General features: G+C 44.0%; 1 protein-coding gene across 2 annotated transcripts; it reads right to left on the minus strand.

The window, feature by feature from the left end:
• Positions 1 to 650: 650 nt before the first annotated feature.
• LOC115459151 (G patch domain-containing protein 4-like) lies at positions 651 to 11,777 on the minus strand. 2 transcript variants are annotated; one of them, XM_030189024.1, is made up of 8 exons: positions 11,582 to 11,777; positions 8,300 to 8,456; positions 7,683 to 7,756; positions 6,769 to 6,861; positions 5,789 to 5,896; positions 3,808 to 3,911; positions 3,353 to 3,403; positions 651 to 2,300 (listed from the first exon to the last, which is right to left on the minus strand). In XM_030189024.1, exons 2-8 carry the CDS (start codon positions 8,376 to 8,378, stop codon positions 1,871 to 1,873), a joined length of 939 nt encoding a protein of 312 aa, XP_030044884.1. In that variant the 5' UTR covers positions 8,379 to 8,456; positions 11,582 to 11,777; the 3' UTR covers positions 651 to 1,870. The 2 variants fall into 2 exon arrangements, with proteins under 2 accessions (XP_030044884.1, XP_030044885.1); XM_030189025.1 differs by lacking the exon at positions 11,582 to 11,777 and adding an exon at positions 9,766 to 9,865.
• Positions 11,778 to 12,006: the final 229 nt, after the last annotated feature.

Consider the following 12,006-nt stretch of genomic DNA (forward strand, 5'->3'; position numbering starts at 1 on the left):
TCTTTTTTTTCATAATCCCAGAGCAGGGCACCAACACATGCTGATCTTAAGAACATAAGTAATGCCACACTGGGAAAAGACCAAGGGTCCATCGAGCCCAGCATCCTATCCATGACAGCGGCCAATCCAGGCCAAGGGCACCTGGCAAGCTTCCCAAACGTACAAACATTCTATACATGTTATTCCTGGAATTGTGGATTTTTCCCAAGTCCATTTAGTAGTGGTTTATGTACCCTTTGTACTCATAGAATACAGAATATATGCAAGCAGGAAATTATTGTTACTAATGCTTGATGGAAATATTTATATCTTTTACAGTATATATGTACATTTTTATATAAATGTTTGACCATATTGTTTCATACAATTTTAGATTTCCTCCTCTATATATTATTATTCTTTTTATATATATATATATGATTTCCTCACTTTATGTAAATGTATAATTATTTGTATTTACATTTTATTTTTTTAATGATATATCTGTATTCTTTTTATGTTTAATAATATTTGTAGACTCCTGAGGCAGGCCTTTTGGCTGAAACTCAGGCCCGTGTCCATATGATCTTTTTCTCATTTGCTGTTGCATTTTAAGTAGAAGTTAGAATAGTGGTGCTGATCCCCCCCCCCCACCCCCTTACAAACTGTGGTGCAGCTACAGCTGGGTTACAGCCTGCTATGGAAAGAAGCGCTGTCCTGCATGCAAACACCACGTGCAGCCAGCCCTCACCTCAGACCGAAAAGGCATTTATGGTTGTAGTAGTCCACTCAATTTTCACTAGAAAAGCAGCTCTCTTTATTGTACTGAACCGTGATAAATACTTGTCCTTTTACAGAGGAAACGAGAGCAGCAGTAATAAAACTTATTTTTCAACAGTTCTTTATCACCTCCAGCCAGTCTGGACTGTAAATCATATAAAGGTTGTCAAAAGGTCTAGCTTCAGTAAATGGAAAAGCAGTATCCTATCAACAGGGCTCGGAGTTGGGTGCCAACAGCATTTCGGGGCGGGAGTGGCATCCAATTTTGGGCACGAAGACTTACGGTGACTGAACTTTGGGGTAAAAAGCCTCACTCCTAAATTAGTCCCAGACCTCCCGTCTTCCCTAATGCTGCACACAGCTGTAGTGAATGCCTCCGAGCTGCCCAAGCCCCTTTCCAGCTGCTCGCTGAAAAATGTACGCACTCATCGTTATGGAATAGAACTTGGCAAGATGCGCATGTGAATCCAAACTTGTCAATAACGTGGTGCTAATTAAAATGGCACATGCAATGTTAAGCAGCATTTGTAGAATTCCCTTGAAAATGAACAAAAACAACAAGGGGGTGGGTCTTGTACAACTTCACCCTCCTTTTTGGAGCTGCACAGGGCCTCCGCACCACAGTCCCCACCCGCCCCCCTCTGTCTGCCACCAGGCCAGGCCCTCTGCATTGAAATCAACATAGCGCCTCACCTTTCACCTTGCTCATGACAAAGCACAGCAGCAGCACATTGGATTTGCTGCCCTTCCCTCCGTATCCCGCCCTCGTGGAAGTTACATCAGACAAGGGCAGGACACAGGGAGGGAAGGTCCGAAGGGAGGTGAAGCCGATCTGCCGCTGCTGCACTTTCAGTCACAGAAGTGACTGGTGAAACACTGTGATTTCAATGCACTTTTGAGTTGGGCGAGAGGGGAAAAATTTCACCTGAAAGCAAAGGGGCTGTAATCCCCCAGTACAGGCTTCTGTCCATAGAGCTGGGAGGGCACCAGCAAACACTGATGTCTCACTTGTATCCAAAGGTCAAGCAGTGCCAGCGGGTGGACCCTCCGAATAAACCTGGCAGCCCCTTCCTGACAGTGGCAGTGCTGTGTGTACCTTCTACTAACAATTTCATTTGGGCTGTTTCTTCCTCTTGCAGCTTGGTCTACTTATTTCTCTCTCCTTTTCTGTTTTCCTCTCTCTCCTTTGCTTTTTCTCCTCCACCTCAGCCCCTTCACTGGCCTCTTCCTGCTCCACAGGCCATAGCTCACTCTCACTCTGGCCTTCAGCAAGGCCTTCAAACTGTTTTCTCTTTTTGGCTGCCATCTTGCTCCTCTGCTTCTCTTTTCTCGGGCGTTCCCTCTCCTCAGAGCTTTCCGCAGCATGATGGGCCTGTCTTTTGGATTTCTTCCGTTTCTTCTTCTTAGAACTCTTAGCTTCTGCTTCGGTGTATGCTACTGCCACCTTCTGCTTTTTCTCCTCGTACGTGGCTAGGAAGGCTCTTTCCTGCTCCTCGAGCCGAGCGAGTTTGGCACTCATACAGAAGCCGTGACGTGCTCCCCTGTAACACAGATCAATTAATGGGCATACAAAGAATAGCCATATCTGTCCCTTAGAAGCCAAGAACAAAATCTAGCAAAAGTAGGCTGAAAATGAGACCCTGAAAGCCACTCCCCCAGGAGATGCCAACAAAATGAGCGATTCCATGCTTCAGGCACCCTACTCCACCCCTGCCACATACACCAGCTTCAGCATAATTCTCACACAATTTAACATGTTTGGGTGTTAATTAAACTCATGCAACCTAAAGGTTTTGCCCATTACTTCCTGGGGGGGGGAGAGACAGGAATCAGCATACATACAGAGAGAGAGCTGTGGCCAGAGTGTTTAAGTCCCTAAGCAGCAAAATCAAACTGTCTTTCTAAACATGGTAGAAAAATAAAGCTTTGACGTGAACTGCGGGAAAGTGAAGGCAGAGGATTTCCACTGGATTTGAATTATGCCAATGAACAGGCAGGCATGCTCTAGTCCTGCACATCCTGCACAGTAAAGCAGCTCCTGGAGTAACTTATCTATCCACAAGCCGCATTGAGCCTGCCATGAGTGGGAAAGCGCAGGGTACAAATGTAACAAACATAACGGGGGGGTGCAAAGGATGAAATACACAGGGGAGCTCCTGTATTTATCTAATTAGGCGAACAGACATCAAAGCAGGAAGATGACAAATACTGCCCAGGAAAGGTGTGACACCTACAAGTGATCACTCTAAGGCTGGCACACAACATAGATCCTGGGCAGTTGGGTCTGTTAAGGCATCATCTATTCCAGTGTGTTAACCCCCTAGCAAGCCTGATTTTCAGAATAGGCATAATGAATATGCATGAGATATAATTAGCATATAATGGAGGCAGTGCATGTAATTCTCTCTAATGCATATACATTGCAGCTATCCTAAAAACCCAGACTAGCTAGGAAGTACTTGAGGACCAGGTTGAGACCACTAGGCTAGGAATTATACAACAAACCTAAAGGCCAGTTGTAGTCACAGAAAATCAGAAGCCCCCTCTACTCCCAGCTCCAAACCTCCTCGTTTTCAGGAAACAAAGCCCTTACTTGTGCGCAGTGCGACCTCCACAGGCTCTCATCAGCTCCTCGTCAGTCAGCCTGTTGAAACATAGAGTCATTACATATAGACACTGCTTGGACACAGAAATACTGATGAGCATAATAAGATACAAAGCAATAAGCCCAGAGATAAGATGAACCATCAGCAAAGGTCTGCAAATGTTGCAGGACCCGGTCAGGCTGCCGCGTAGTAAAGCTGAGAAAACCTGACAGCCACAGGAGCAAGCTTTGGAGATGTATGAACGAGGTGGTTAATCGCTGGCCATGTGTGTGTGTATATATATAAAAAATATATATATTTGTTGGGATTTATAAACCACCTTTATGAAGAGATTCATCCAAGGTAGTGTACAGAAGGTATAGTTTAACTTAATTAGTGTGGACTTGTTTCTCCCTTCCAAAACCAGGTCCCTTTCAGTATTTGCTCTGAGGTTTGTGCTCACTTGTTGGCCGAAGAGAAATCTAGTTTCTCCTCATCCTCCTTGCTGCTCTCGGACGACTTTGGCTCTACTTCTGGAATTTCTCCTCCTGACATCAGGGTTGCTGCCTTTAAAAAAAGGAAATTTAATTCATTTACCAACCAGTCTTGTTATGCCACCTTATGCAGGTGGATATAAATTACGCATATAAATTATAACATTACACTTAGAGATTATTTGCTAACTAAGAAAGAGCCCTGAGGAACAGGATGTTACCAGTGGTATGTACAAGGTTTGGTTCCTGTTAACATTTTTGAAACGATATTGCTGAAGGGCTGTCTGGTAAGGTTTGCCTCTTTGCAGATGATACCAAAATCATCAATAGGGTAGACACTCCTGATGGTATGGATAACATGAGGAAGGACTTAGTGAAACTAGAGGAATGGTCTGGAATTTGGCAGCTTCATAGGCCTGACACCCAGAAACGCAACAAGATGAGCACGAACATACTTAAATCTTCACTACCCAAGCAGCAAAGGACTTAAATACAAATCAACGTATGCATCCAGCTTTCCCTATTTAAGCACACAACTATGGAACGCACTGCCAAAAATAGTAAAAACAACGTACAACCACCTAAACTTCCAAAAAGTATTAAAAACAAACCTGTTCAGAAAAGCATATCCCACCGACCCAACATAAAAGCCTGAGCACCTGCAACACAACAAAACCAAAGATCGTAATGGGCACACCCCTACTTCCCTCTTCCTCCTCAAGTTCCCCTAAATTTCTACCATGCATGAACCTTATTCTATCACAATAACACCTTGTATTTGTTCATACCGGAACTGGCGAACGCCATCACGGTACTACGTAAGCCACACAGCCTGCAAACAGGTGGGAAAATGTGGGATACAAATGTAACAAAATAAATGCTAAAAAATGTAGGATCATGCATTTGGACTGCAAAGCCTGAGGGAACACTTGTGCATGAAAGAAGAGCAGGACTTGGGTGTGATCATATGTGATGATCTTAAGGTGGGCCAACAGGTAGAAAAGTACACAGGATCTCTAAGGGAATGATAGGGAGAGTAGATGGCATGGGTGGGCAGCCTGGACAGGCCGTATGGTCAGCTTTCTATATTTCTATGTTAACACGCTATTAGTAAATGACCTCCTTATACATAATATTAAATAAAAGCATCAATAAAACCTACCCATTCCCCCATAAAACTCCACAATCCCACATCTATAAAATCAAAAACCTGATGGAGCTTGAAAATGCTAATTTCATTCCGCCTTCAAGTCCTGCCACAGAAAGTACCATAAAAGCTCACAATACCTAAACATCGGTTTCTAGAACTCGACAGTCTGATGTCTGACGGAGGGGGTACCCTCAACAAATGCTGGAGGGACCTCAAGGCCCTTTGTGGATCATACTGGTTCAACAATTCTGCCAAGCCCCCAGGTTTACAAGCCTTATTGGACAGCCAGTGTAAGGCAACTGAGCAAGAGAGAAATGGGGTGCCAATGTCACTTTTCACACATAGCACTGATTATCCTAAAACCAGCTTCCTGACAAGACCCATACACACATGAGACGGGAGCAGAGGAAACTTAACATCACAGGCTGCTCTAATGCTGCTAATCAGAGCAGATGCTCCCAGAAAAACAGGCCTCGGGAGCAGCCCATGTGGGGTCCTTGGTGGTCTAAATCTTGCTCATCTAGACCAGGGGCTAGTCAAGATTTCAGGATATCCACAATGAATATGCATGAGATAAATCTGCATGCAAATCTCTTTCATGCATGTCCTGAAAACCTAACTGGCTGGGTGTGTCCCAGAGACTGGGTTGAGAATCCCCCTGATTTAGACAAGTACATTTACCTGTCTGGATCTTGAATTTTCACAACTAAAATATGGCTTTTGATACCCCTTGATGTCTACATTGTTATCCGTTGATTGAGTTAAAAAAAAACCAAAAAAGCGCCCACAGAGTTCTTCACCTTAACAAATCGACCATACAGCATGTTGTGGCCATTGAGTCCTTTCCGGGGTTTTTTGTTGGAAATCTGACCACTGCCTTCCGTGAGCCGTTTCATCCGAGTGCCATCCTAGGAAGGAAAAAAAAAAAAAAGATACCCAACTGAATACATCCTGTTAATGCAGAGATTGAGACAAGACTGAGGAGCTTGAAGTACATTCTACATGTCTATGGCACTCCAAAACTTGAAAGTAAACGTTTTCATTGTGTAATTAACTCAGAAGGAATCATGGCAGACATGAGAGGATAAGCCGCTCCATCCCCATCATCATCTCTTATTCAAAATGCAGCGTTATTGTCCGTTATATTGCTGGCCATGCACAAACTTCCCAATGTTTCTAAACAGTTTTCTGCCTTTCAGTGCTATTAACATTGCCTCATGCACGAACAGGAGCCGGGCAAAAGCAGGATGAATTCCTACAAATAATTCTTATTAAAAGACGATATTGGGTGGCACAGGAGAACATTTTTTCCAGGGTATTAGAACAAAATGGGTAGCCACGGACTCGCATTAAACATCTGGGTCCCAAAATTCAAAATGATTGAAACATCCAGGAGAAATAGGAAGTTATAAGACCAAACATTTCTCATATTTATTGGTGTTTTTGTAAAGGAACATGAGGGGTGTCACAACTTTGGGATAGGGGGTGGAAATTTTATGCTGTAACATAAATCTTTTGTGATTCTCTATTGTTTTGTGATGATGCTCTGATTCATTTAATAAAAACGTTTCCTTTATGCATTTCTTCATAGCTGCTTAAGGGTTGAATACTGCACTTTAACCGGCTCTCTATACCCGGATATTCAATGCTGGAACTCAGATGTGGCCCCGGCCTTGAATTTCTGGGTTTAGCACTGGGGACGGTTGAATACTGGGCCCCTTAATTTTTGCAGACACAGTAGTACCCTCTCTAAATGAGACCCCCCCCCCTCCCCCTTTACCTCGTCCGTCTCAACAGTGATATTCGAAGCGGTCTTGTTGAAGACGTGATCCCACCAGTGGAAGGTGAACTGCTCGGCAGAATTGTGGCCCACCTGCGTATTAATAAGACATTTTCTTCTTAAAATCCAGATTAAGCTTAAGTATTGGTAATAGGACAATCCTTGTTGGGTAACAGCAATGCATGGATTTCCCAACCTCGAGAGGCATACATAATTTTATGCCAACCTTTGTAATCTTTAGTTCAAATCCCAGCATGACTAGCTCAACTTTCTATCCATATGGGGCAAATAGAATGTGAAACAGTTATGAATTTTTCATAAGATCAGTCTAAAGCAGGGGCTCTCAACCCAGTCCTCGGGACACACTTAGCCAGTCAGGTTTTCAGGATATCCACGATGAATACGCATGAGATAAAATTTGCATGAACGACCTCCATTGTATGCAAATCTCTCATGTATATTCATTTTGGGTACCCCGAAAACCTGACTGGCTAGGTGTGTCCCGAGGACTGGGTTGAGAACCCCTGATCTAAAGACAAGAAAACATATTGGTCTGGTCTCATATTGGTTGAGCAGGGACCGTCTCCCACATTTTCAGTGTACGGCGCTGCGTACGTCTAGTAGCGCTATAAAAATGATAAGTAGCAGTAGTATATCTGAATCATATGAACCAAAACAGCCTTCGCGAGACACACACCCAGAACTGACACTGCAAAGGAAATTGTAAGATTCTTTTAAAGATCTGTATGCACTCGATAAGGAGCAGCTAACATGATGCCATGACCTTGGAGATCCCATCACCTCCTTGTGCTCAGATTTACATTGGCAAGCTAAAAAAACAAAACAAAGAGAGGAGTAGAACTCAACAGGATGCACCACTCACTGCTCATGCCAAGAAGAGAATTGCTCCTTACCCCAGCCTTGCCACATTTCACTTTCACCTTGATGGCTTCTGAAATGCCACTCTCTTGCCTCCCCAGGCCCTGGCCTAGGGAAAGAGCGAAAAAAAAAAGCACGTCTTAAATACTTTCTCTTAAGGCTTCCGCGGGTGATGTCATAATTGTTGCAGTTGTCCGAACAATCGGTGTCTTAAATAACATCCCTTCATGAGGAGAACTTCTACAAATAAAAATTTAAGACATGCCATGCTGGGTCAGTCCAAATGTCCATCAAACCCAGCATTCTGCCTCCCATCGTGGCCAATCCAGGTCTTTGGAATTATGGCCCAGAAATATTTCTATTTAATACTAATTCAGAATAAAATGTTTAAATATTAATATAAATACATTTGTAATACCCAACATTATTAAGTGGATTATCTGCAAGTTCTGACCAACACAAAAATGAAGTTGATAAGGAAGTTCATGAACCTTCAATATTACACATTTGAAGAAAGGGTCCGAGTGATCATCTTTAAACAATTTTCAGGACTTTCCTAATAAGAGAATTTACAATGACTACCTAAAAATCCAGAGTCAACATGACTACTAGATAGCTCTGCTGGAATAAGGAGAACGGGAACGGGCCTCACCCTTTTTCCAGCCGTGCCTCTTCAATTGCCTTTCCGCAAACTCCATCCCACTGCTCTTGGACTCAGGAGGGGCGCTCATGATGGCACGAGACTGCGATTGGAAGGTAGCTGCAATCCTAAGAAGTGTTCACAGGGCGGACTCTCACGGGGGTTCAACCTTAAATGAGAGCATGGGGAAAGTTAATCCACCTGAGATCCCCGAATCGCTACCCAATTATTAATGGTTTGAGCAATCCAGATAAGCAATAAAAGTTTTGTCAAAGTTTTACAACATAGCAGTGGTCTTTACTCCCAGTCCTCAAGGGCCACCAATGGGTCAGATTTTCATGGTATCCCTAATGAATACGCATGACAGATTTGCATGTTTACAGCTTCCACTATATACAATTCTCCTTAATGTATATTCTTTACAGTTGGCATCCCTCAAAGACTGGGAACAAACACTAGTGATATATACTAGTAAAAAAGCCCCGTTTCTGATGCAAATGAAAGGGGGGGCTAGCAAGGTTTTCTTCTGTGTGCATGTGGGAGTGTGTGTGTGTCCCTGCCCTCTCTCCCTTCCCCTGTGCTGTCTGTCCCCTCCCCCCTCGGAGTAGAGTCCTTCAGTGTTAAGTTTCTTGCTGTGCTGTGTTTGTGTTACAGAGATAGGGCTTCTGCCCTCTCTCCCCTCCCCCCTCTGAGTCCTTCATTGTTACATAGAGCGATTTGATTTCGTGCTTTGCTGTGTTTTCCTTCACTGTTTGTGTTACAGAGAGAGCGAGGGCGGGGCAGACACTCATGGGGAAACCGGATATCTCTCCCCTTCACACTTCCGGCTGGAGGCTTCATTTAGAACGTTGGTGGTGCCTTTTATATATAGAGATGCAAAGTGCACAGATGTCTAACTAGAGAATCTCTTTTCATAAAATAAATTCCAAACGATAGTTCATGTATTCAAATAACTGTTACTTTCAACCCTGTGTAATTTACAGAAATCCCACACAACTTCCAGCCCTTAGTCACACCCTGGCAGGCTGGTTTTCAGAATATCATACTAGAAATGTGTGAAGCCAGATCTACATACACTCCACTGCCTCAGGTACAGATTATGAGCCCTCCAGGGACAGAAAAATACATACAGTACCTGAATATACACCACTTCAATAGCTTTTGGGCAGTATATAAAAGAAAAGGAATGAATGAATTTCCATGCACTGCTCTGTGTATATTGCTTGTGGGACTCCTAAAACATCACTGGCTGGATGTGTACCCAAAACTGGGTTGAGTTAGTGCGCCTGAGAAATCTGGTTACCAGCTAATTCCCATTTTGTCAAGATGTGAGGTTGATCCAGCCTTGGTTTTACCCCACTGCATGGGTAGGCCACATAATTCCAATTTTCTTTATGTTTAAATCTGTTTATTGACATATTGTGGAAAATATACATTCACAGTATTTCAACAAGTAACATTACTAATACAACAAACACCTGTCATTCTTTCTCCCAATGTCAAGTCATTTTCTTCTTTATCTCCCAACTTGTAGGCGAGACCTTGCTATTCAGCGTTATCCTCTCTTCATCAGGTCAGTGAGAAACAATGCAGTTACTCTGGGTTTAAACAGCACAAACGCACCTAGGTTCCAGGTTGTCTGCATATAATATAGTAACATAGATGACAGCAGAAAAAGACCTGCACGGTCCATCCAGTCTGCCCAACAAGATAAACTCGTATGTGCTACTTTTTGTGTATACCTTACCTTGATTTGTATCTGTCATTTTCAGGGCACAGACCGTAGAAGTCTGCTCAGCACTAGCCCTGCCTCCCAACCACCACAGCTCAGTGAAAGTGGATGGGGGGATAAAGAGAAACGAGACAGTAACACTTTATAGTTCCTGAGCCCCTACGTCTTGCCCCATCCTTGACCATCTTTAAATGTAGATTAAAAGCCCACCTCTTTAACATTGCTTTTGACTTGTAACCACTCCCCCCACATTAATTGATTTGCTTGCTTTATTTTTGTCTATTAGATTGTAAGCTCTTTGAGCAGGGACTGTCTTTCTTCTATGTTTGTGCAGCACTGCGTACGCTTTGTAGCGCTATAGAAATGCTAAATAGTAGTAGTTATAGAGCAAAGGTCCTATCCTCCTATATAATAAAACTCACCCTCAACGTTCTGAGGACACTGACGTCACTGTCAGGTCCTCCGGGCACTTCCTTCCGGTTCGAAGCCTTCGTGGTGGTGAAGCCACTGAAAACACTGTGTTGGGGCCCCGCCCTCGTGTCAAACTTGATGACGTCGAGGGCAAAGCAATGGCGTCAGTGGCTTCACAACCAACGAATCAGCAGATTGAAGGTGGCGTGCAGAGGTCTGCAACAATGACGGTCAGTGCCTTCAGAACGCCAAAGGGGTGAGTAGGGAGGGGGGGAGGTTCGGAAGGAAACCGTGCTAGCGCCTGTTTCATTTGCGCAAGAAACGGGCATGTTTTACTAGTATCTGATAATGGGGGAGAAAGCCAATGCCCTGAAGAGACGATCATGGTGTGTGTGTGTGTATGTATGTATGTATGTATGTATATATATATATATATATATATACACACACACATACATACACACAGGGGTGTGCTGGTAAATTTTTTAACAGGCTCTTTCTCCGGACATAGCCAGCTCTGTAGTTGGAAGGGCCAGGGGTGGCCGGGGGGGGGGGGGGGGGGGAAGAGGGGGGAGCAACACTTGCCTCTCTCTCCTCCCTCCCTTCGTGCGGGCACGCTAGGCGTACCTTTGCTGGCAACCAATAAATGGACTGCCACCACTCCCAACGTCTTGCTCTGAGCAGCATGCTGGAACTTCTCACACATGCTGGAGAAGTCCTAGCCTGCTGCTCAGAGCTGGAAACAAGGAGCGGGGAGCAGCAGCAGTAGTCTATTTACTTGGCTGGCAGGGCTCAGCATCCCCACCAGCAAAGTAAAAGAGAATTCATCAGGGGGCCCAAGCCCACATTTTGGGAGCCAGTTGTTAAAGTAGCCATGGAGGGCCCTACTTTAACAACCGGCTCCCAAAATTCTTAAAAACTTAACCGGCTCTTGCGAGCCTGCTCCAGCACACCACTGTATGTATATATATATATATATATATATATATATATATATATATATATCTCCCCCTTTAAACCCCATCTTCACTACTGAACAAAGTGGCACATGAAGAGGCAGTCATGATCAGCATTAAAAGAGAGCTTTCTGCTTTCAAAGCCCTCCAAATTATGTGCAGACATAACTGATTTTTATAAAGCACTTTACAAACCTGGCTTTTGATTTCCCAATACACAAAACCGGTACGTTCCAATTAAAGAGGATTTAATTTCTCAGTTCGAATTAAAAATAAACTCTAAGCAAATTATTTGACAACCCCCCTAGCCTGGCATAAATATAAAATTAGTGATCAAGACACGGAATGTCCAGCGAGGAGAGGAAGGCTACATTAACCACCCAGGCGTGCAGCGCTGCATGGAAGCCGCCATCTTGACGCCCTTCGACCTTTTCTTTTCACCCCGGCCCCGCCTCCTTAACGCCCATAGAGAAGCAAACTGAAGGCAGAGCGGCAGCCACGGCCACCGAGAGGGCTAGAAAGTACCTGCAGTGCATTAGTAGTGCTTTTAAAGCTTGATCCTGTGGAGTCTCAGGATGTCTAAACAAAAACACAATGTCTAATAAAAATCTGGTGATGCA

Source organism: Microcaecilia unicolor, unplaced genomic scaffold, assembly GCF_901765095.1.
Source record: "Microcaecilia unicolor unplaced genomic scaffold, aMicUni1.1, whole genome shotgun sequence".
In the NCBI taxonomy this organism is placed as follows: Eukaryota; Metazoa; Chordata; class Amphibia; order Gymnophiona; family Siphonopidae; genus Microcaecilia; species Microcaecilia unicolor.

Bases quoted from the DNA above. Each gene is read 5' to 3' on its own strand.
- LOC115459151 (XM_030189024.1), bottom strand. From the start codon at position 8,378: ATGAGCGCCCCTCCTGAGTCCAAGAGCAGTGGGATGGAGTTTGCGGAA. The intron at 3,912-5,788 runs GTGAAGAACTCT...CTTTTTTTAAAG, and splicing joins TGTATGGTCGATTTGTTAAG to GCAGCAACCCTGATGTCAGG. The intron at 3,404-3,807 runs GTGAGCACAAAC...ATGTTTCAACAG, and splicing joins GATTTCTCTTCGGCCAACAA to GCTGACTGACGAGGAGCTGA.